Source organism: Bos taurus, chromosome 7, assembly GCF_002263795.3.
Source record: "Bos taurus isolate L1 Dominette 01449 registration number 42190680 breed Hereford chromosome 7, ARS-UCD2.0, whole genome shotgun sequence".
Taxonomy (NCBI): Eukaryota; Metazoa; Chordata; class Mammalia; order Artiodactyla; family Bovidae; genus Bos; species Bos taurus.
The window spans coordinates 49,696,100-49,721,032 of record NC_037334.1 but is presented as its reverse complement, the minus strand read 5'-3'; the positions used below and the strand labels follow the sequence as shown (position 1 = coordinate 49,721,032).

The window sequence follows — 24,933 nt, the reverse complement described above, 5'->3', positions numbered from 1 at the left end:
AACTATGGGCCATGCCGTGTAGGGCCACCCAAGACAGACGGGTCATGGTAGAGAGTTCTGACAAAATGAGGACCACTGGAGAAGGGAATGGCAAACCACTTCAGTATTCTTGCCTTGAGAACCATGTTATCGGTATGAAAAAGCAAAAAGATAGGACACTGAAAGATTAACTTCCCAGGTCAGTGGGTACCCAATATGCTACTGGAGAAGAGTGGAGAAAAACTCCAGAAAGAATGAAGAAATGGAGCCAAAGCGAAAATAACGTCCAGTTGTGGATGTGACTGATGATGGAAGCAAAGTCCAATGCTGTAAAGAACAATAATGCATAGGAATCTGGAGTGTTAGATCCATGAATCAACGTAAATTGGAAGTGGTCAAACAGGAGATGGCAAGAGTGAACATTGACATTTTAGGAATCAGTGAACCAAAATGGACCAGAATGGATGAATTTAATTCAGATGACCATTATATCTACTACTGTGGGTAAGAATCCCTTAGAAGAAATGGAATAGCTCTCAGAGTCAACAAAAAAGTCTGAAATGCAGTACTTGGGTGCAATCTCAAAAATGACAGAATGATTTCTGTTCGTTTCTAAGGCAAACCATTCAATATGACAGTAATCTAAGTCTATGCCCCAACCACTAACGCTGAAGAAGCTGAAGTTGAATGGTTCTGTGATGACGTAGAAGACCTTCTGTGGGCAGGAATCCCTTAGAAGAAATGGAGTAGGCATCATAGTCAACAAAAGAGTCTGAAATGCAGTACTTGGATGCAATCTCAAAAACGACAGAATGATCTCTGCTCGTTTCCAAGGGAAACCATTCAATATCATGGTAATCCAAGTCTTTCCCCTGACCAGTAACGCTGAAGAAGCTGAATTTGAATGGTTCTATGAAGACCTGCAAGACCTTTTAGAACTAAAACCTGAAAAAGATGTCCTTTTCATTATAGGGGACTGAAATGCAAAAGTAGGAAGTCAAAAAACACCTGGAGTAACAGGCAAATTTGGCCTTGGAGTATAGAATGAAGCAGGGCAAAGGCTAATAGAGTTTTGCCAAGAGAACACACTGGTCATAGCAAACCCCCTCTTCCAACAACACAAGAGAAGACTCTACACATGGACATCACCAGCTGACCAACACCAAAATCACATTGATTATATTCTTTGCATCCAAAGATGGAGAAGCTCTATACAATCAGCAAAAACAAGACCGGGAGCTGACTGTGGCTAAGATCATGAACTCCTTATTGCCGAATTCAGACTTAAATTGAAGAAAGTAGGGAAAACCACTTGATCATTCAGGTATGACCTAAATCAAATCCCTTAGGATTATACAGTGGAAGTAAGAAATAGATTTAAGGAACTAGATCTGATAGACAGAGTGCCTGATGAACTATGGATGGAGTTTGTGACAGTGTACAGGAGACAGGGATCAAGACCATTCCCAAGAAAAAGAAATGCAAAAAGACAAAATGGCTGTCTGAGGAGGCCTTACAAATAGCTGTGAAAAGAAGAGAAGCAAAAAGCAAAGGAGAAAAGGAAAGATATAAGCATCTGAATGCAGAGTTCCAAAGAATAGCAAGGAGAGATAAGAAAGCCTTCCTTAGCGATCAATGCAAAGAAATAGCGGAAAACAATAGAATGGGAAAGACTAGAGATCTCTTCAAGAAAATTAGAGATACCAAGGGAACATTTCATGCAAAGGTGGACTCAATAAAGGACAGAAATGGTATGGACCTAACAGAAGCAGAAGATATTAAGAAGAGGTGGCAAGAATACACAGAAGAACTGTACAAAAAAGATCTTCACGACCCTGATAATCACAATAGTGTGATCACTCACCTAGAGCCAGACATCCTGGAATGTGAAGTCAAGTGGGCCTTAGGAAACATCACTACGAACAAAGCTAGAGGAGGGGATGGAATTCCAGTTGAGCTATTTCAAATCCTAAAAGATGATGCTGTGAAAGTGTTGCACTCAATATGCCAGCAAATTTGGAAAACTCAGCAGTGGCCACAGGACTGGACAAGGTCAGTTTTCATTCCAATCCCAAAGAAAGGCAATGCCAAAGAATGCTCAAACTACCACACAATTGCACTCATCTCATGCACTGGTAAAGTAATGCTCAAAATTCTCCAAGCCAAGCTTCAGCAATACGTGAACCATGAACTTCCAGATGTTCAAGCTGGTTTTAGAAAAGGCATAGGAACCAGAGATCAAATTGCCAACATCTGCTGGATCATGGAAAAAGCAAGAGAGTTCCAGAAAAACATCTATTTCTGCTTTATTGACTATGACAAAGCCTTTGACTGTGTGGATCACAATAAACTGTAGAAAATTCTGAAAGAGATGGGAATACCAGACCACCTGACCTGCCTCTTGAGAAACCTGTATGTAGGTAAGGAGGCAACAGTTAGAACTGGACATGGAACAACAGACTGGTTCCAAATAGGAAAAGGAGTACATCAAGGCTGTATATTGTCACCCTGCTTATTTAACTTAAATGCAGAGTACATCATGAGAAACGCTGGGCTGGAAGAAGCACAAGCTGGAATCAAGATTGCCAGGAGAAATATCAATAACCTCAGATATGCAGATGACACCACCCTTATGGCAGAAAGTGAAGAAGAACTAAAGAGCCCCTTGATGAAAATGAAAAAGGAGAGTGAAAAAGTTGGCTTAAAACTCAACATTCAGAAAACGAAGATCATGGCATCCAGTCCCATCACTTCATGGCTAATAGATGGGGAAACAGTGGAAACAGTGGCTGACTTTATTTTTTGGGGCTCCAAAATCTGCAGATGGTGGCTGCAGCCGTGAAATTAAAAGACGCTTGCTCCTTGGAAGAAAAGCTATGACAAACCTGGATAGCATATTAAAAAGCAGAGACATTACTTTGCTGACAAAGATCTGTCTAGTCAAAGCTATGGTTTTTCCAGTAGTCCTGGTTGGATGTGAGAGTTGGATCATAAGGAAAGCTGAGCGCCGAAGAATCGATGTTTTTGAATTGTGGTGTTGGAGAAGACTCTTGAGAGTCCTTTGGACTTCAAGGAGATCAAACCAGTCAATCCTAAAGGAACTCAGTCCTGAATATTCATCGTAAGGGCTGATGCTGAAGCTGAAGCTCCATTATTTGGCTACCTGATGTAAAGAACTGACTCACTGGAAAAGACCTTGATGCTGGGAAAGATTGAAGGCAGGAGGAGAAGGGGAAGACACAGGACGAGGTGGTTGGATGACATCATCAACTGGATGGACATGAGTTTGAGCAAGCTCTGGGAATTAGTGATGAACAGGGAAGCCTGGCATGCTGCAGTCCATGGGGTTGCAAAGAGCCAGACATGAGTGAGGAACTGAACTGAACTGACCCCAGATCTAAATCAGAATCTGTGTGGGTGAAGAGAAGTCGCTCAGTCGTGTCCAACTCTTTGCGACCCCGTGGACTGTATCCTACCAGGCTCCTCTGTCCATGGGATTTTCCAGGCAATAGTACTGGAGTGGATTGCCATTTCCTTCTCCAGGGAATCTTCCCAACCCAGGGATTGAACCTGGGTCTCCCACATTGAAGATAGATGCTTTAGCGTCTGAGCCACCAAGGAAGTGAGTGGGGCCCAGTAATCTAGTTCAGTAGTTCCTCCAGGTGATTTTGATGCACACTAAAGTCTGGGAGCCACTGCACTATAAATTGAAGTTAAAAAATGTAATTTTTAATGTTATTTTTAAAAAACTAATTAATTTTAGTTGGAGGATAATTACTTTACAGTATTATGATGGTTTTTGCCTTACATCGACATGGATCAGCCATGGGTGCACATATGTCCCCCCATCCTGAACCCCCCTCCCACTAAATTAAATTCTGTTTTCTTTTAATTTCCTTGGTTTGTGGGAAAACAACAGAACCAAGATAACAATCGAAAAGGGACATACTGGGTATTGGGAGAATTGACAGTGACCTTCCTAAAGAAAACATTTTTGAGGACTTGCTGATTATGGAGAGTAGATCTGTGGAAAAAGAAAGTTAGGGATAGTTAGCATGGGGAAAATGCTACTAGGCCTTTTGGAAAAAAACAAAAAAGCCCATTGTGAAATGAACCTTAATGTTGCTCTTGAAATACAAGTTAGTCTTCGTATTTGTAAAATGTTGGCATTAATACAGACAAGTCTCAATAGTTATTAACGTAATAAAGTTGAATTTAATGTTGATTAAAAAGAAAATTCTTTTGTTTTCAATTTTATTGTTTGAAATTTTTCTGAAGTATTTAAACTGCTTTTGTGAAATTATAAGTACAATAACTGAACAAAATTGAATCTTTCTTTGCTGATTGATGATCTTTCACAGTCTTAGAAACTTTGTTCATTTTGAATTGTACAATATAAACATTATATGACAGTGAATTTAAAATAGACTCACCCCAGTAAACACTCTGTAATTTTGTTTGTTTACATGGAAGAATAACATGTGGCTGTTAGGTATTTATTTTATTGGTCTTTAATATTAAAGACCAATGGCTTGTTTTCTTGGATTATGACTCTTATAAAGTAATTTTTTGTTGAGAGCCTACTGTTTAAGACTGCATTGCAGTAGATTTTAGGTTAGAAAAAGTATAGGGATTGTCTGTTACTGGTTTATCTCTTTGATGCTAAATGGAATGGGATACCTTATAAAGCAAGGAGATTGGTATAACCTTTGTGATTTTTGATTCATTTCTTATAAAAAAAAAAAACCCTGTTGACACTTGTTAAGCGTCAGGCACTGTGATACAATGGTGAACAAAACACTCTAGGTTTGTGCCCTCTTGGGGTTTATATTCCTGACATAGAGACACAAAAACCCAAAACCAAAAAACATGTTCATCAACTTACTAGATGAACTTAGTTTGAGTTCTTGGTTGCAAATAACAGAAATAGATTCTAGTTACCTCAGGCAGAAAAAAGATTTTTCTGGAAGATATTGAGGAACTTGGAAAATTATCAGGAAGTTTGGAAAATAAGATGAGGCCCAGCCAAAGTGCTACTATAGGAACGTTGTGCTCTGGAAGCCACCACTTGCTGGCTAAATGCTCAGTGCCACTATTACTGGCCCCCTGCCACAGAACATAACCCACCTTGCTGCTGGACTCTTGGTCAGGGACATTGCTGCCACCCACTATATTGTCCACTGTGATGCAGCATAAAAACGTCTTAACCAGTGCTGTGCTTTTGTATTGTTTCTCAAGGTTCAAAATCCAGTCAAGAATATGAAGTTGACTATAAGAGAACGGAAAAGGGATTATCTGTCCCCTTTTGTCTTCTTATCAGGAGGCAAGTCTTCGTTCTGTCTAATTTGAGATTTTACTAAAATAGGATGCTTAGTAGCCAAATTGCAAATGACTGTGACAGAGACAAAATAATTTAACTATTACAAATTGTCCAAGTGTAATGTAGGAAACGAAATAGGGACCAATATAGCGTCTTGACAGAAGGAAACCTTTAAATGGAGGTAATTAGGAAAGGCCTCCTCAAGCAGGAGATATTTAGTTGAGAACAGATTCATGAACTGTCCCAGTTTGCCTGAAACTGAGGGGGTTCTCAGGACATGGGACTTTCATTCTAAAAGTGAGAAAGTCCTGGATGAATTAGGGTGAGTTGATAAGGAACTATCAACTCCTTCCAATCCCAAAGAGAGGCAATGCCAAAGAATGTTCAAACTACTGCACTATTGTACTCATCTCACACACTAGCAAAGTAATGTTCAAAATTCTCCAAGCTAGGCTTCAACAGTACATGAACCAAGAACTTTAAGATGTTCAAGCTAGATTTAGAAAAAGGAAGAGGAACCAGAGATCCAATGGCCAACATCCACTGGATCACAGAAAAAAGCAAGAGAATTCCAGAAAAACATCTGCTTCATTGACTATGATAAAGCTTTTGACTGTGTGGATCACAATAAACTGTGGAAAATTCTAAGAATACCAAACCACCTTACCTGCCTCCTGAGAAATCTATATTCAGGTCAAGAAGCAATAGTTAGAACTGGACATGGAACAACAGACTGGTTCCAAATAGGAAAAGGAGTACATCAAGGCTGTATATTGTCATTCTGCGTATTTAACTTATATGCAGAGTACATCATGTGAAATGCCAGACTGGATGAAGCACAAGCTGGAATCAAGATTGGGGGAGAAATATCAATAACCTCAGATATGCAGATGACACCACCCTAATGACAGAAAGTAAAGAGGAACTAAAGAGCCTCTTGACAAAAGTGAAAGAGGAGAGTGAAAAAGCTGGCTTAAAACTCAACATTCAAAAAACAAAAATCATGGCCTCCAGTCCCATCACTTCATGGCAAATAGATGGCTAAACAGTGGAAACAGTGAGAGACTATTTTCTTGGGCTCCAAAATCACAGCAGATGGTGACTACAATCATGAAATTAAAAGACGCTTGGTCCTTGGAAGAAAAGCTATGACTAACCAAGATAGCATATTAAAAAACAGAGACATTACTTTGCCAATAAAGATCTGTCTAGTCAAAGCTATGGTTTTTCCGATAGTCAGGTATGGGTGTAAGAGTTGGACCATAAAGAAAGCTGAGTGCTGAAGAATGGATGCTTTTGAACTGTGGTGTTGGAGAAGACTCTTGAGAGTCCCTTGGACAGCAAGGAGATCAAACCAGTCAATCCTAAAGGAAATCAGTCCTGAATATTCATTGGAAGGACTGATGCTGACACTGAAGCTCCAATACTTTGGCCACCTGATGTGAAGAACTGACTCATTGGGAAAGACCGTGAAGCTGGGAAGGATTGAAAGCAGGAGGACAAGGGGACAACAGAGGATGAGATGGCTGGATGGCATCACCAACTCGATGGACATAAGTTTGAGCAAGCTCTGGGAGTTAGTGATGGACAGGGAAGTCTGGTGTGCCGCAGTTCATGGAGTTGCAAGTTCAGACACGACTGAGTGACTGAACTGAACTGATAAGGAACTGTACATGACAGGAGTCAATAAAGAACCATACATAGCTAGATTGTTCCATGACAAAGGAATATTGTTAAGTGCCAAAGTCCCAAGGTGAAAAGATACTAGTGTGTTCAAGGAGCTGAGAAACCAATGTGAGTGAGGGAAAAAGTTGCCTGAGGTAGGAAAGGAGAGGTAGGTAGGAGAGAAATCGTGCAGAGCCTCTAGGCTGCAGTTGGTCCTAGGATCTACCCTCACCAGCTTCTGGACACTGGGAAACTCCTGACTAGCTAGACAAAGCTAAAGTATCATTATCATTGTTCCTCTATGACTTAGCACTTACACTCTTTGCAGTCAGTTGCCATTTGTTTGGAGAAGGCAATGGCAACCCACTCCAGTACTCTTGCCTGGAAAACCCCATGGATGGAGGAGTCTGGTAGGCTGCAATCTATGGGGTCGCTAAGAGTTGGACACAACTGAGCAACTTCACTTTCACTTTTCACTTTCATGCATTGGAGAAGGAAATGGCAACCCACTCCAGTGTTCTTGCCTGGAGAATCCCAGGGACGGGGATAGCTTTGATAGGCTACCATCTATGGGGTCGCACAGGGTCGGACACACTTAAGCTACTTAGCAGCAGCAGCAGCAGCAGCCATTTGTTTTTATATAAATGTATTGGAAATAACCTATCAAAGCAGTAGTGGCTGTTTCTGTTTGTTGAAATAGTTTTCTGTGAACGTTTATTTCTGGCTTCTTGTCTTTGGACTATATGAAACCCAAAGAGATGTTTATCACCCTCATTATTGCCATCATAATAGCTACCAATATCCTAAAGCTTCAGTGCAACAGAATAGAGATTTGAGAAATAGACCCATGCATGTATGGTCGATTGATAATAGATGAAGATACAAAAACAATTAAATGCAGAAAGCATAGTCTTTTCAACAAATTGTGCTGGAGCAACGGAAAATCCATGTGAAAAACAAAAATTTCAATCTATACTTCATATCATATATATAACTTTACACAAAATGAATCATGGGCCTAAACATAAGAGTGCAGAACAGCTGAAGAAAAAAACAGAAGAATGTTTGTGACCCTATGCTAGGCAAAGATTTCTTAGATGTAATGCTAATAAATGGATACATTTCACTTAGTAGATAGTTAATTCAAACTCTTTAAAATGAACTCTTTGCTTAATAATTACAGTGTGTTCTAGAGAGGCTCTTTTGGTTAAAGAAACAAAGGTTGACTAAGGCCAGCAAATTTGAAATTCTGATCTAGCTTTCTCCTGCATTCTTCTCAGGGCAAAACTGTAGTAATACGAAGGGAAGTCATTCATGGAGGCTGGGTAGCCTGCTTCTCGGTTCTTTACCACATCTCCTCTACCATTATACCTTTGGTTCATCCATCCATTCATCATTGGTGTCATGACCTTGACTGTATCTCTTGGCTCCTTCCTTTTAATAAAACTTTGGCTTCTGCTGCTGCTGCTGCTAAGTCGCTTCAGTCGTGTCCAACTCTGTGCGACCCCATGGACTGCAGCCTACCAGGCTTCTCCGTCCATGGGATTCTCCAGGCAAGAACACTGGAGTGGGTTGCCATTTCCTTCTCCAGTGCATGAAAGTGGAAAGTGAAAGTGAAGTCGCTCAGTCGTGTCTGACTCTTAGCGACCCCATGGACTGCAGCCTACCAGGCTCCTCCATCCATGGGGTTTTCCGGGCAACAGTACTGGAGTAGGGTGCCATTGCCTTCTCCTGCTGCCTAATTATTTTGACATTTTGCAAGTTTGACTCCCAGAGAGGGAACCTGATTGACCCAGATTATGTTTACATATTTTTGACCACTAAATAGGAGTGTTCAGTCAGCAATATGGTCCAGTCACCAGTGGCTTGCAGTAGGATTGTGGAGACTATAGGGCGTTGACTGACAGGGGTCCAAGGGAAAAAGTAGGTATAGAATGTTGGTATATCAAATGTGATCTGTACCTTTAACTGGTACCATGAACAATCAAGTTTTCTTTAGACAGGACCATGGGTGTGACAAATACTGTTGTGTAGATGTAGTTATTGTGTTGTACAGTAAATTACTGATGTTCTTACTTTCTTCTCTCAGAAACCATTGACTATCAATATGTTTTCCAATTTTGACTCTCTTATGGTCTAGCCTGCTTCTAAATCAATCCATGGCAGTTAGTGAGATAAGTATATAAAGAAGGAAAACAGAGGATAAGAATCTTGGATTAGTTTAAAGTTGCTATCAGAGATCTTTTAATATATCCCCCTGCATCTGGGTATATAACACCCATATCATATCTTTCAAAGAGACAATTAGTCTATACTTCTGTACTTAGTCTATTCCTGGGCAAGCAGCTCCCATGGTATTTAATCCATTTTTTTTTTCCTGATAGGCTTCATAGTGTCAATCCTATAATGGTCATCCTGATATTTTTTTTCAATTTATTTATTTTAATTGGAGACTAATTACTTTACAATATTGTAGTGGTTTTGCCATACATTGTTATGAATCAGCCATGGGTGTACATATGTTCCTCATCCTGAACCCTCCTCCAACCTCCCTCCCCATCCCATCCCTCTGAGTCATCCCAGTACACCAGCCCTGGGCACCCTGTCCCATGCATGGAACCTGGACTGGTGATCTGTTTCACATATGATAGTATACATATCTCAATGCTATTCTCAAATCATTCCACCCTCGCCTTCTCCCACAGAGTCCAAAAGGCTGTTCTATACATCTGTGTCTCTTTTGCTGTCTCGCATATAGGTTTATCGTTACCATCTTTCTAAATTCCATATATATGCATTAATATACTGAATTGGTGATTTTCTTTCTGGCTTACTTCACTCTGTATAATAGGCTCCAGTTTCATCCACCTCATTAGAACTGATTCAAATGTATTCTTTTTAATGGCTGAGTAATATTCTGTTGTGTATATGTACCACAGCTTTCTTATCCATTCATCTGCTGATGGACATCTAGGTTGCTTCCATGTCCTGGCTATTAGAAACAGTGCTGCAATGAACATTGAGGTACAAATGTCTCTTTCAATTCTGGTTTCCTCAGTGTGTATGCCCAGCAGTGGGATTGCTGGGTCATATGGCAGTTCTATTTCCAGTTTTTTAAGGAATCGCCACACTGTTCTCCATGGTGGAGAATAGTTTGCATTCCCACCAACAGTGTAAGATGGTTCCCTTTTCTCCACACCCTCTCCAGCATTTATTGTTTGTAGACTTTTGGATAGCAGCCATTCTGACCGGTGTGAAATGGTACTTCATTGTGGTTTTGATTTGCATTTCTCTGATAATGAGTGATGTTGAGCATCTTTTCATGTGTTTGTTAGCCATCTGTATGTCTTCTTTGGAGAAATGTCTGTTTATTTCTTTGGCCCACTTTTTGATTGGGTCATTTATTTTTCTGGAATTGAGCTGCAGGAGTTGCTTGTATATATTTTTGAGATTAATTCTTTGTCCGTTGCTTTGTTTGCTGTTATTTTCTCCCATTCTGAAAGCTGTCTTTTCACCTTGCTTATAGTTTCCTTTGTTGTACAAAGCTTTTAAGTTTAATTAGGTCCCATTTGTTTATTTTTGCTTTTATTTCCATTACTCTGGGAGGTGGGTCATAGAGGATCCTGCTGTGATTTATGTCAGAGAGTGTTTTGCCTATGTTTTCCTCTAGGAGTTTTATAGTTTCTGGTCTTACATTTAGATCTTTAATCCATTTTGAGTTTATTTTTGTGTATGGTATTAGAAAGTGTCCTGGTTTCATTCTTTTACAAGTGGTTGACCAGTTTTCCCACCACCACTTGTTAAAGAGATTGTCTATTCTCCATTGTATATTCATGCCTCTTTTGTCAGAGATAAGGTGTCCATAGGTGTGTGGATTTAGCTCTGGGCTTTCTATTTTGTTCCATTGATCTATATTTCTGTCTTTGTGCCAGTACCATACTGTCTTGATGACTGTAGCTTTGTAGTAGAGCCTGAAGTCAGGCAGGTTGATTTCTCCAGTTCCATTCTTCTTTCTCAAGATTGCTTTGGCTATTCAAGGTTTTTTGTATCTCCATACAAATTGTGAAATTGTTTGTTCTAGTTCTGTGAAAAATACCATTGGTGGCTTGATAGGGATTGCATTTAATCTATAAATTGCTTTGGGTAGTATACTCATTTTCACTATATTGATTCTTCCAATCCATGAACACGGTATATTTCTCCATCTATTTGTGTCCTCTTCGATTTCTTTCATCAGTGTTTTATAGTTTTCTATATATAGGTCTTTAGTTTCTTTAGGTAGATATATTCCTAAGTATTTTATTCTTTTCATTGCAATGGTGAATGGAATTGTTTCCTTAATTTCTTTCTATTTTCTTTTTTTTTTTATTTTATTTTTAAACTTTACAATATTGCATTGGTTTTGTCAAATATCAAAATGAATCCACCACAGGTATACATGTGTTCCCCATCCTGAACCCTCCTCCCTCCTCCCTCCCCATACCATCCCTCTGGGTCGTCCCAGTGCACCAGCCCCAAGCATCCAGTATCGTGCATCGAACCTGGACTGGCAACCTGTTTCATATATGATATTATATGTATTTCAATGCCATTCTCCCAAATCATCCCACCCTCTCCCTCTCCCACAGAGTCCAAAAGACTGGTCTATACATCAGTGTCTCTTTTGCTGTCTCATATACAGGGTTATTGTTACCATCTTTCTAAATTCCATATATATGCGTTAGTATACTGTATTGGTGTTTTTCTTTCTGGCTTCTTTCTATTTTCTCATTATTAGTGTACAGGAATGCAAGGGGTTTCTGTGTGTTGACTTTATATTCTGCAACTTTACTATATTCATTGATTAGCTCTAGTAATTTTCTGGTGGAATCTTTAGGGTTTTCTGTGTAGAGAATCGTGTCATCTGCAAACTGAGAGTTTTACTTCCTCTTTTCCAATCTGGATTTCTTTTATTTCTTTTTCTGCTCTGATTGCTGTGGCCAAAACTTCCAAAACTATATTGAATAGTAGTGGTGAGAGTGGGCACCCTTGTCTTGTTCCTGACTTTAGGGGAAATGCTTTCAATTTTTCACCATTGAGGGTAATGTTTGCTGTGGGTTTGTCTTTTATAGCTTTTATTATGTTGAGGTATGTTCCTTCTATGCCTGCTTTCTGGAGGGTTTTTATCATAAATGGATATTGAATTTTGTCAAAGGCTTTCTGTGCATCTATTTAGATAATCATATGGTTTTTATTTTTCAGTTTGTTACTGTGGTGTATTACATTGATTGATTTGCAGATATTGAAGAATCCTTGCATCCCTGGGATAAAGCCCACTTGGTCATGATGTATGATCTTTTTAATATGTTGTTGGATTCTGTTTGCTAGAATTTTGTTAAGGATTTTTGCATCTATGTTCATCAGTGATATTGACCTGTAGTTTTCTTTTTTTGTGGCATCTTTGTCTGGTTTTGGTATTAGGGTGATGGTGGCCTCATAGAAGGAGCTTGGAAGTTTACCTTCCTTTGAAATTTTCTGGAAGAGTTTGAGTAGGATAGGTGTTAGCTCTTCTCTAAATTTTTGGTAGAATTCAGCTGTAAAGCCATCTGGTCCTCATCTTGATATTAGATTCTATTATTTCCTTTTCCCTTGCATGATGCTTATTTTGCTGTTTTTCTTCCCACATTAACCAACCTCTTTTAAGCCTTAATGATAGTTTTTCTCTTTCACTCCATAGATTGAAAAAAAAATTTTAAGTTTTCTTTTTTCCCCCTGAAGGAAGTTCCAAAAAGCAAGCTTGAATTTGCCTACATGGAAAACTATTTACATAGCATTTACATTGTATAGGTATTATAAGCGGGCTTCCCAGGTAGCACAGTGGTAAAAAGTCCACCTGCCAATGCTGGAGATGTGGGTTCGATCTCTGGGTCAGGAAGATCCCCTGGAGGAGGGCATGGCAATCCACTCCAGTATTCTTGTCTGGAAAATCCATGGACAGAGGAACCTGGCAGACTATAGTCCACGGGGTTGCAGAGTCAGACACGACTAAAGTGACTTAGCATGCATGCATGAGTGTGCGTGCACACGCACACACATGCACACACACATATTATAAGCAATCTGGAGATGATTTAAAATATATAAGAGGGAATTCCCTGGGTTAACCACTCTGCAGTTCAACTGCATGGGGCATAGGTTTGACCCCTGGTCAGGAAACTAAGATTTCACATGCTGTGCAGCATGGTCAATAAATAAATAAATAAAATAAATGTACAGAGGGATGTTCATAGAATATACTACATGATTTTAAATAAGGGACTTGAGCACCCCCAGATTTTAGTATCTGTGGGAGTCCTGGAACCAGCCTCTCACAGATACCTCACAGTTGTCTCAAGGGACAACTATATACTCTTGCTTCATAGTACTTTTCACCCAGGCTTGCTTTTTTGGCTTGTTATTTTCAGTTTTGTTGGGATTCTTAAATCTTGATAGTCAGGGTCTTAGGATCCCATAGAGAAGCTATCATATGACTAGAGGAATTAAGCTTGCATTTGCTTTTTTCTACAACTATTGTATATATGATGATCAGGTTGAGAATTTGGCTGGAGTTAAAATGTCTTAGAGATGGAACATCATGGAGTCTGAGGAGAACGTGTTAATGAGGAAGGGAGGACAGGTTCCTTACCTGGGGCTTGTTTCTCAAACTTAAGTGTTTCTAGGAATCACTTGGGCATCTTGTTAGAGTGCAAATTTTAATTCATCAGGTTTGGGAAGAAGCCTAACATCTGGGATTCTGCATTGCTAACAACCTCCCAGGGGAGGTTCACAGTGCTGGCCTGAAGATACACTTTAAGGAATAAGAACTTTGGGGTTTCATGTTTCCAAACAGCCACCTCTGAACTGGAGCTCCCTGTATCGCTCCTCATCATTGCCAGACAGCTTAAACAGTCCAAGTTTGAAGCAGGTGGTAAAATTCAAGGACAGCACAATACCAGATAAACTAAAAAAGAAGTATTGTTCAAACCAAAAAGAGCTCGGAAAGGTAAGACTTTTTTTTCTTTTTTTTGTCAGAAACTTTTAAAAAAGACAGTCTCTTTAATCTTTATCTCATCTTCTCCACTTTTCTGGGTTGGGGGTTGCTTTTGCATAGCTTTTGGCCTTGTACTTTTACTTTTATCTCCTCTTTCCATTTTCCTTTTCTACATCTGCACCCATATATAAAGTATTTAATAATAAATATGTTATTATAATTTTTGAAATGATATCATTGTATTGTCTTCCCAACCACCTTTTTTAAGATCTGAGAGAATACAAGGGAACTGTGATTGAGAAGGATATTTATTGCTGTTTTATAGGCATTTGGACAGAAATAACATCATAGAGCACACTGGTTTGCTGGAAAGCAAATTCTGAAAAACTTAGTCCTCATCCTGTATCTCTCCTTTAAAAAAGAAATCTCAATACATTTGGCTATTTTATGAAATCAGTGTATGACATTACAGAAAAATAGAAAATTCAAATAAGCAAAAAGAAGCCATTGCAAAATGTACATAATCACACAGGCCAGAGATAATTACTGTTAATAATGTATAGCCTTTCAGATTTTTTTTAATGCAAATATATTTTTTCTTTTATTAAAGAGGCATTACAAAGTACATGTTTTCTAACCTACTTAATGATGTGATATTTTCAAGTTAATGAAGTTAATTTACAGCTTACTTTTTATTCCCTAATAGTAATCAATAATGTGTGGATGTGATTTGTTTAACCAAGATCCTGTTACTGATCATTTAATTTATTAGTAATTTTTCTCTATTGTAAACCTCCTTAATAGCCAAATCTTTCTACATGTCTTTATTTTCTTAGTAAAACAAGCGGAATTATTAGATCAAAGAGTATGCATATTTTTAATGAATCTCCCTACACTCCTTACTTCCCTTGGTTTTTAAACCTTTAACATGAGGATTGGGGTCGGGGGAATCTTGTCTTCAGGGCTTAGGTCTAAAGAAAATGGTCTCCCTCTGTGACATCAATATGACTCAGATGCTGGAGGAAGATTCAAACCAGGGGCCTCTGATTGGTGATTTCTCCAAGGTGAGTTTGGTTGCACCATATATTTCATCCTGTATTTTGGATCTGAATCTTATCTGCTTGCAGAGGACACTAAGTTTAATTAATATGCATCTTTAGCAAGTGCTCACTGATAACCTGAAGGTGCTGTAGTGGTAGATATAGGCCCTAAGCCTTTCATGAGAAAGTATCCCTTATTCACTCTGGAAATATCTACAGAAGTAGAAAAAGTATGAGGCTTTCTTTTTTCTGTTTTTTGCTGGTGCCCTATGGCATGTGGAACCTTAGTTCCCTAACCAGTGGTCGAACCTGTGTCCCCTGCAGTGGAAGCACAGTCTTAATCACTGGACTGCCAGGGAAGTCCCAAATATGAAGCTTTCTACTTTTTTAAAAAACATATTTAAAAATTATATAAATCATATTTGGTGACTACAGAAAAGATAGAAAATGGAATCTACCCCAGATCTTATCAGAGTATTATTGTTTTTGTTTACTATTTTTTTGGTGTATATTTCTGGTGTATATTTTGGTGTATATCTCTGTATGTATTTTCACAAAGACACATGCATGTACACAAATACACTTTTTGTTTTTCCATGCTTGTTTTGAGGTTTTTATTCCATCTCCTTTGATATATCAGGAACATCTTTTCATGTAATAAATAATTCTTCATCATTTCATCACTTTTAATAGCAGCACACTATTTCTTTTTTTTTTTTTTTTTTGGGTGCCTGTAATTTCCTGATAAATCCTTTCTTGTTATTTACTTCTACAATTTTTCCTTATGAACTGCACCAAGATGGACTATATTTGCAGCTAAATCTAAGAATTTTTTAACATTCATAATTAGTTCCTTAGGTTCAGTTCTTAGAAATGGGATCGTTGCATATGCACATTGAGACCATTGATTTCTGAAGGCATCTGGGGTTTTAAATGTCATTTGGATAGGACAATATATGGGTCATGATTTCAAATTTGGGTATAGAGAACTTGCTGTTTTTTTAGCTCTTGGGTATTTCTAGGTATGTGCACTGCCAACCGTGTCAGGGAAACACCAAGATCTGAAGTACGTCAACCCAGAAACAGTAAGCAGATTTCTGGAGATGGTAACTGGTTACATAAGCTGCCATCTGGTCTATTCTGTCCCTAAAATCCCCACTTCCATTTGTATTTCTTTCACTTTGTTCACTCATGTGGACTCTGTACTCAGCTGAAGCTATGTTAAAAGTCTCTCTTATATGTCACCTTTGTTTGTAATTAAGCAAATGATATATAATTGTTACGTAAGAAAGGAAGGAGGAAGGGGAAGGGAGAAAAGTAAAAATCACCCAATTAGGCTGGCCTTACATCCTGGTTTACATGTTGCAATTCCATTTATGCCTATTACTGCATATTATTAATAGTGCTCTCTGTTACTCTCAAAAGTATTCTGGTTTGTGCAGTAATTATTTTGTCACTTTACCCATAGGTTTCACCATCAGAGATAAGCACTAGTAAGACTTTCCTTATGGCCTTACAGATTTTATTCTGGTATAATAAGTTTTATAAAAATAGTATCATAATCATGTAATTTTGTAGTTAGCTTAGTAAGTCATTGTAAACATCTTTCTATATCATTTTAAAAAAATCTATATTATCCCTTTGATGGCTATGTAATATTCTGTTATACTGATAATATATAACTTTTTAAACTAAACCTCTTTTATTGAGTATTTAAGTTATTTATAATATTTTGATAATCTAAAGCAATGGTGAGATCAACATTATTGTGCCCTATCTTTATGTACTTCTGTTTACTTAAGATGCTAGAAAAGAACTTGCTGAAAATGTAATTACATTTATTTTTTTATAAGTATTTACAAAGTTTCCTCTGGAAAGTTTGAACCAATTTATATAACCACACGTAGCTTAAGTTTCCTCCTCTGGATATCAACCCTTTCCTTCATATCCCTTTTGAGAAACTCGCTTCCTAATCTTACGGTGGAGGGTGGGGAATCATTTCTCATTTCTTCTTGTAAAATTGAGACCTCTAGCTGCTACCTGTGCCCTTACAGAAATCCTTGGGTGTCTTCTCAGAGATTGATTGCATCCGTGTCTTCCTCCAAATAAGTAGCTTGAATCTTCTCCCTTGTGTCTTGGCAATACTGACTATTTTGGTTCTCCAAAAGGCCATTGCCTGTTTTATTCTCTTACTTGAGGAGGGTTGGTGGGGGGCGGTTGCACCATTGCCATGTTTCAAATATAGGGGGACTTTGGAGGCTGGGCATACAGTGGGATCCTGAGTGACTAAAAGGAGTACACATTAGGAACTGGGTAACTGGCTCTTCTCTCCCTACACAGAGGCAGGGTATTCAGTCATAGTTTCTGTACAGGTGGCTGCCTTACTATCAGGGGAGTTCCAGGGTCTGATTGAGAAGTTTTATATCATCGATTGCCGCTATCCATATGAGTACCTGGGAGGACACATTCAGGTAAGGTTATATTGAGGACTTAGCAGGGGAGGAGCTAGAGATACCCCTTAAGAAGTCTAGGCAAAGGGTCCTGTGACCTCTGGAACCAGGGCAAACATTATACATTTGGAATACATTGGGGTTGTCAGTCCTCATTCCTGTTGTAATTCTGTGAACCTTGAGCAATTTACTTTCCCTTTCCCTCCTAGACCAATCTGCCTCTTTCCTATAGAAGCCAAAAGCTCCTACCTGGAAATAAAAACATTAATCCAGAGACTGAGCAGCACTTGGCAAACACTTAATGCTTACAGACATTTCTCACAATAATCCCTACACTTTAGGCAGTTCTGTTCTATAAATGTTTATTGAGCACCTAGTATATAACCAAGCTCCATGCCAGGCCCAGTGGGTAGATACAGGTAGATTTCCACTCTGAAAGTACTTAATAGTCTAGTCTTCCTGAACTAAATATTTCAAGATGGTATTCCAGTTATTTCTAAGTGTTGGCCCTGTTCTCTCGCCCTTAAGGAAATACTTAATAAAATTATTTTACAGGGAGCATTAAACTTGCACAGTCAAGAAGAACTATATAACTTCTTTCTGAAGAAACCCATTGTCCCTTGGGATAACCAGAAAAGAATAGTCATCGTGTTCCATTGTGAATTCTCCTCTGAGAGGGGTCCCCGAATGTGAGTGTCTACACGAGGAGGGGGCATGGAGAGGGTGATGGATCTTGAGTTGGGACTTACAGCCAGGGAACCTTCCCAGCCCAGTTCAGACAGAGACTGAAAGAATGAATGATTTCCACTATATTTTAAAGAATGTATAAAGTTAAAAAAAAAAAAAAAAGAATGTTAAGGAGGTGGAAGGAAGAAGTTTCTACAATTCAAAGGTTTGAAGTAGTGAAGGAAAAGGGATTTGGAATTAGGTACCAATGGAGGAAAGGAGAAAGAGCGGTGCTACTTGCACCTTGTTTTGCAAAAATAAGATCTGGAGTTCCTTTTGAGGGTTAGGAAAAGTCAATTCTTCCTTCCCTTCCCCAGTGAATGACCCATGGAATCCTGAACTTGCTTTTTCCCATCTCACCCATCTCTGGATTTTCTCTAAAGGTGCCGTTCTCTGAGAGAAGAGGACAGGACTCTGAACCAGTATCCTGCCCTGTACTACCCAGAGCTATACATCCTCAAAGGGGGCTACAGAGACTTCTTTCCAGAATATATGGTAAATCTTGGATGGGGCATGTGGGGCAATGGGGGAGCCCAGACTTGGGGGAGCCAACTTTAACATGCAGCTCCCAGGGCCTGCAAAGCCCTCTGAGAAGAAAGTGCTGTTCCTTCTAAGCCATTCCCTGTAGCATCTCTATTATACCTCGTGGGCAGACTGTAGGCATCAAGAGGATTCCTTACTCTGTCCCTTGCCTTTCAGGAGCTGTGTGAACCACAGAGCTACTGCCCGATGCATCACCAGGACCATAAGGCTGAGCTGCTGAGGTGTCGAAACCAGAGCAAAGCATGGGAAGGAGAGCGGCAGCTGCAGGAACAGATTGCCTTACTGGTGAAGGATGTGAGCCCATGATATCAGGTCACCTACTGGCTGCCTGGGACTCACCAAAAGGCACTGTAGAAACCCTGAGGTGAAAGAGGCCATCTTCTATGCAGCCTCTTTTCATTGTAATATGTTAAAAGATGTCAGCAAACCAATAGGCTGCCAAACTAATGAAATCTCAGGCGTGGGATTGGTTACATTTTAGTAGAGCTGCTGGCTAGTGAGGAAGTCCTCGAGCTAGTTTTCTAAGGTTGGAACCTTGGGTTGCATGGAGATTTATGTTGCTTCAGGGGGCTGTTGCATTCCTCTTGCTAACTACTTGCGTCTTCTCAGAGGTCAGCCAGATCTTTTTCCTGGGCTCTGGCTATGCAAGAGAGTGTTGAGAGAGTTGTCCATCTTCTTTCTCTGTATTTTCCTTCTTTGTCTCCCTCTCTCTTCTTTTTTAAAAAATGGAAATATAAACATTGATGAATGAGAAAAAATCCTAGAAGATGTATGTAAGGAAGTAATCACCACATTTAAACTCCTTCAGACAAAGATGTGGCCATCTCTATTCATAGCTGAGGCCAAAGTGCTTTTCTCCAGACCATGGTTCTCAAAGTTTGGGCCCTGGTCCATCAGCATTATCTGAACTTTGCTTGAAATGCAGGTTTTCACAGCCCACTCCAGACCTACTAAATCAGAATGTCTGAAGTTAGGGCACAGAAATATGGGTTTTAAAAATCTCCCTTTCAGGTGATTGTGATGCATGTCAAGGCTTGAGAACTACAGCTCTGGAATTAAAGAAAACCTTTTAAATGGAATTCTTCAGCAGTGTTCCAGACTTTGCTTTCCTATACCATTCCATGGTATGAATTGCCTAAAAGTGTGCCCCAGACTCAATTCTTTGTGGTATGAAGACTCAGAAAACCAAAATAATTGCCATTCTGTAAGACCAAGTGATAGGTCTGAGTTGCATTCCAAAGGTTCCTTATCTACAGCCTCAATAGAATTTAAAAAATATTTATTTATTTATTTATTTTTGGCTGCACTGGACCTTTCCTGCTGCTCGGGCTTTCTTCTAGTTGCAGAGTGGGGGCAGTGTGTTGGAGGGCTACTCTCTAGTTGTGGTGCTTCTCATTGCAGTGGCTTTTCGTTGGAGAGTACAGGGTCAGTAATTGTGGTGCACAGGCCCAGTTGCCCTGCAGCATGTGGAGTCTCCCAGACCAGGGATTGAACCTGTGTCCCCTGCACTGGCAGGCAGATTCTCAACCACTGGATCACCAGGAAAGTCTGCCTCAGTGGAGTTTTGACTTTTCCCATTTTCCAAAGTTTTTTTTCCACTCTACTTCATGTTTCACAGAGACAGATTTAGGATGGTTGGAAGTAGACATCCGTGCCATATGAAGATAAGAATGAAAGAAAAGAAAAGTACCAAGCAAGATCAGTTAGACTTCAGAAAGATTATTTAATTTAATTAATCAATTAAAAAAAAAAATTTGGCCGTGCCGTCTGACATTTTATATCTTAGTTCCCCAACCAGGGATCCACAGAAAGATATTTTTAAGTTACACTCTTCAGCATTACCTCAGGCTTTCCTTTTTTAGAGCTCTTTAAGGTGAGTAGGTTTTTGTCTGTGTAGTAAAGTACAGCCCTACTTGGCCTGGATGGCAGTGGAATTGCACATTGTCATTCTGTGGCATTAACCTGGTAAGTAGTGATAGCTCAGAACTAGAAATGGACAAAAGGCTGTGAAGCCTAGCCTGAGATAGAATGGAGACAAAAATGATACCTTCCCAGATTTGGAGCAGGGAGACTTTTTAAAAAATGATTGGGAGGGAAGAGTGTGCCCAAGTGACTGCATTGATTTTTGTAAGGTTCAAGAACGCTCTTCTCCCAGAGTGCTGCATGCTTGCCTCACAGCAGAGGGCACTGCTGTATTCTCTAAGGCAGCCACTGCAGCCTGCAGTCTCTACCCCTAGCTTGAACCTGCCTGTCCTGAGCCCTTGAGCTCAGAGCTCAGACAGGCTGGGGGAAAATGGAGAGAAGAGCTGCTGCTTTAATAGGTGGAGACAGCTGAGGGAAAGATGCTGTTCTTTTGTCCCACTCCACATACTTCCTCACAACAGGCAGGAGCTTAGTCGCCTGACCAGGAAACTGCATGAAGCACCTCCACTTCCAAGTGTGAGGAGGGGTCCCTGACTGACTGCCTACCCTAGTGGGTCATTTCCTATAATTCTTCCCAGAAAGGGAGAAGCAAGCCCCTACCTGGGAAGAGACTGGTGCACACGTATTCACATTTCAGTGATCTTAAATGGAAGTTCTGAGTTGTAAAACATAAGTGAAAGTGAAGTCGCTCAGTCGTGTCCGACTCTTTGCGACCCCATGGACTGTAGCCCACCAAGCTCCTCCGTCATGGGATTCTCCAGGCAAGAATACTGGAGTGGGTTGCCATTTCCTTCAGGACTTAAAAAGCTATCTACTTTGTGGAAAATTATATTTGCCTAAAAGGCTACATTTTCCCATATAGTTTCTTGAAATATCTTCCCACTGTACAGGTACCATGTCACGTGATTCATGTTATTTTCAGAAACAATAATAATAATAGCTAACAACCTTTCAGTTGTTTACTGCTTGCAAGTAAACATTTACTCATTTTATATAAATAAACTAATTTTCACAACAATCCTGTGAGGCAAGTACGTAGTCACTATTATACATGTTTTACCAATAAAGAAATTGAGGAACAGAGAGACTGAGTAACTTGTTTAAAGTCCCACAGCTAATGAATGCCAGAGTTGAGATATGAACCCAGGCAGTATGGCTCCAGAGTCTGTAATGTTAATGGACTTTGCTGTTACCAAATCCTCATCGATGGAACGATGTGTCTTTCTAAATTGGCATTGTATTAGGTGTTAAATGTGTAAGTGCCTCAGTTATAGGTTCTTGAGAAGTCAGGGCCATAGGGTTGCTTCAGCTTAGGAACTGAAGCTAAGGGCAGATACTAAGACCCTAATCCAGAAACTTTTGCATGAGGCTATGAAGGGGTTAGCTCTGTGCTGGTGTCCTTATACTGACTGGTATTCATTCAGCATGAAGTCAAGTGATAAAGAATGGAAACCTTTTGGTCTGAAAACACTTCTGGTTGCAATCTCAGCCCCAGTACCTGGCTAACCTTTGCTACAGAGAGGGAAGCATTTCCCTTTCCTTACCAGCCATATATAAAGTGAGAGGCATGGAGGATCTTCTTTCCCCATTCAGTTCAGACAAATGTGAGGGACTAACTAGTTTCTTTCTAGGGATGTCAATTCTAAGTACCACAAGCATTCAAATATGTCACAGTTCCTGCCCTTAAGGTAGAAATGACTCTCCTTGTTCAATCCCTACAAGCACTCTGGCCCACTAGCATATTCAGCAAAAGGAAGAAGATCTAGCCTCCAACTCCAAAACTGTAGGTTGACTGGTAAGGGCTGACTGAGTTCATAGAATAATTAACTCCTGCAGTGATATTCCGTGTGTGCTATGTGCCTGGCACTAAGCTAAACCCTTTACTCACTATATACTTGTTTAATCCTCAAAACTGTTATACAAAGTAAATACTGCTATTTTTCAGATGAAGAAACTGAAGCACAGAAAAATTAAGTGACATGCTCAAGGTCACCCAGCATGTGTTGATAATGTCAATTGAAACCAGGTAGTCTGTAAAACTTGTTCTCTTAACTGTTTTTCACTGAACTGCTAACACCCTGGATTAGCTAAGGATAGCAGCAGGGCAGGAATTAAAGCCCAACAGTGAGAGAGGTCTTGATAGAAGGCAGAAAACCAAGATTACAAATGAAAGTGGAGTAAGATACAGAGCTTTGAGCCCCAATCAGTGGCTTGCAAAGCCCTCCCAGGGCAGTTTGTGTCTTAATCATTTTTGCACCTGGCATAAAGCTGGGCTCATAATCAGCCTCAAAAGACATTATTGAATTGAATGATGGTTGAGTAACATCTTTGTAGAAAGGATTGGTTCATTTGTCATTATCCACAAGGTTCCCAACAGCAATGCTGCTTATCTAGCAGGTGTTGGCAGCCACAAAGGACATGGTTGGTGGGGAGAGAGTATGCTGGAGGAGCTGTCAATATTAGTCTTGGAGTCATATTTGTTTGCAGAGGCTTCCTCAACCCTCCACCAGCCTTAGTTACCGATCCTCATTAAAGGCCCGATGATGTCAAGCTCTTTACAACAGTGCCCAGACAGAATTATGCTCCAAACATCTAATTTACTCTCAGAGGCTGGTCTTTTATGGGTGGCTTTGGATATTGCTTTCAGCCCATCAAGTTGACCTTGTTCCTTTTGCTTTCCTGGTTCCTTTTGTGGGGAGAGCATTGAGTAGACTCACTGAGTAGGCACCGTGAGCAAATGCCTTTTCTAAGCCTACCCTCCTACCCCAAACCGATTTGCCTTGGTTGCTGAAGGAGAGTGCAGAGGTAACACCCCTTGATCACCTCCTACATCCTTGTTGATTCATAGCACCCTTTCCTAGCATCCCAATCACCTGATATTGTTACATTTTGCCTTGTAAATCCCATGTTGGAACTATTGCCAGAGTGAAGCAGAGAGTGGGGGCTATCAGCTCCCCAGCCACAAGTTTCCTAATCTTACTGGAGGGAAGGACTTGGGAAAGGTACGCAGAGGTAGGGTGGGACTGGTGAGGGTTGGGGGGAATAGGCCCTGTATAAAAGCTGAGTAGCCAGATGCTCACTTTCACAGCTCTCCTGTAAGACTGGCAGGGCAGATATAGATTAAAATGAAGCACAAACTCCATTTAAAGTGCATTACAGCCCAGGAATCAGCTCCCCCTGGGCAGGAGAAGGGAGGAAAGGGCACAGGAGGCTACATAAGTCTCTTTCCTTATCTAGCACCACATGTCTCTCTCCTAGCTTTGTGAAGGGTGATTTACACCCTGGCTGGAATGACTCTCTTTCTGAGCTGATTACATTGGCAAATGCCCCCCAGAGGCCACAGCAGGATGGCCATATTCAGAAGCAGCAGCCAATAAATCTCAGAGGTTTATATTGTACTTCTCAGTACCCTCCCTCCTGGCCCTCTGCCAGCTGGGCTGTGGAAGTAGGAGAGGGCTTGGTTGGAGGATTGGGGGAGGACACCCTTCAATACCTTTCATTACCATCTTCCCTAAGTACTGTTTAGTTCTCATTCTTAGAAGCCATTCTGCCTCTGTCTTTATCCGGGGAGCAGGTGGGAACCAGCCCAGTAAATTGATCTAATAAATAACCCTTATCTTTATGGGTAGAAGTCCTGGGTTTCTCCTAGGTATTTGCTCTTGGTAGAGTAGCTTGCTCTCCTAACCCTCCTCTGAAAATGATGAGGCTCCTAAATGATCTCTCCAACCATCTTTCTCAGTGATCTTTCGTCCAAGGAAATCTCCGCAGTTTAGTCTGAGGGAGGTTTGATCCTTCCATTCTTCCTCATGACACTGAAGGGGCTGAATTTTGGAGGAGTCTAGTCTGGCAAAGGTCCTGGGATCTGGCCCCCAAGTCTGTCCCCAGCAAGGTCATTTCACCTGTCTGCAGAATCTTGGGGTTAATAATACAACGGAATCTCACTCCTGAAGATACTGATGCGGGGAAATGATATCAGAGATGTGCAGATTCTAAGGGGAAAAACCCCAAAACTTGAAATGCAAGTGCCCTCGTGCATTTGTTACAAGATTTCATTTGCGGGGGGTGGGGGTGGGGGTGTGGTTTCTTGGTGGTAGAGCGGATTCCGGAAAGTGAGATAGGATGCTTTAAAAAAAAAAAAAATTTGGACCCCCGAGATGGCGAGTTTCCAGTGGCAGCTCCTACAATGACTCGGCTGCTCCGGGGCGCGTACCCTGGCTCGCCCCCACCCCCGCAGCCCTCTGGGTCTAGTAGGAGAGACCGCGTGGTGCGTCCGTCTGC

The 24,933-nt window shown here is 40.4% G+C and overlaps 1 protein-coding gene across 7 annotated transcripts in view; it reads left to right on the top strand.

Moving 5' to 3' along the window:
• The window catches only part of CDC25C (cell division cycle 25C), a 35,926-nt gene extending 16,115 nt beyond the window's left edge, over positions 1 to 19,811 (top strand). For 4 of the 7 annotated variants that reach the window (XM_024993990.2, XM_059888022.1, XM_059888021.1 and 1 more), the window contains 7 exons: positions 13,833 to 13,985; positions 14,936 to 15,037; positions 16,036 to 16,098; positions 17,386 to 17,484; positions 18,019 to 18,152; positions 18,573 to 18,684; positions 18,889 to 19,811. In XM_024993990.2, the coding sequence (XP_024849758.1) occupies positions 13,833 to 13,985; positions 14,936 to 15,037; positions 16,036 to 16,098; positions 17,386 to 17,484; positions 18,019 to 18,152; positions 18,573 to 18,684; positions 18,889 to 19,038 (813 nt within the window). In that variant the 3' untranslated portion in view covers positions 19,039 to 19,811. 7 annotated transcript variants of the gene reach the window in all.
• Positions 19,812 to 24,933: the final 5,122 nt, after the last annotated feature.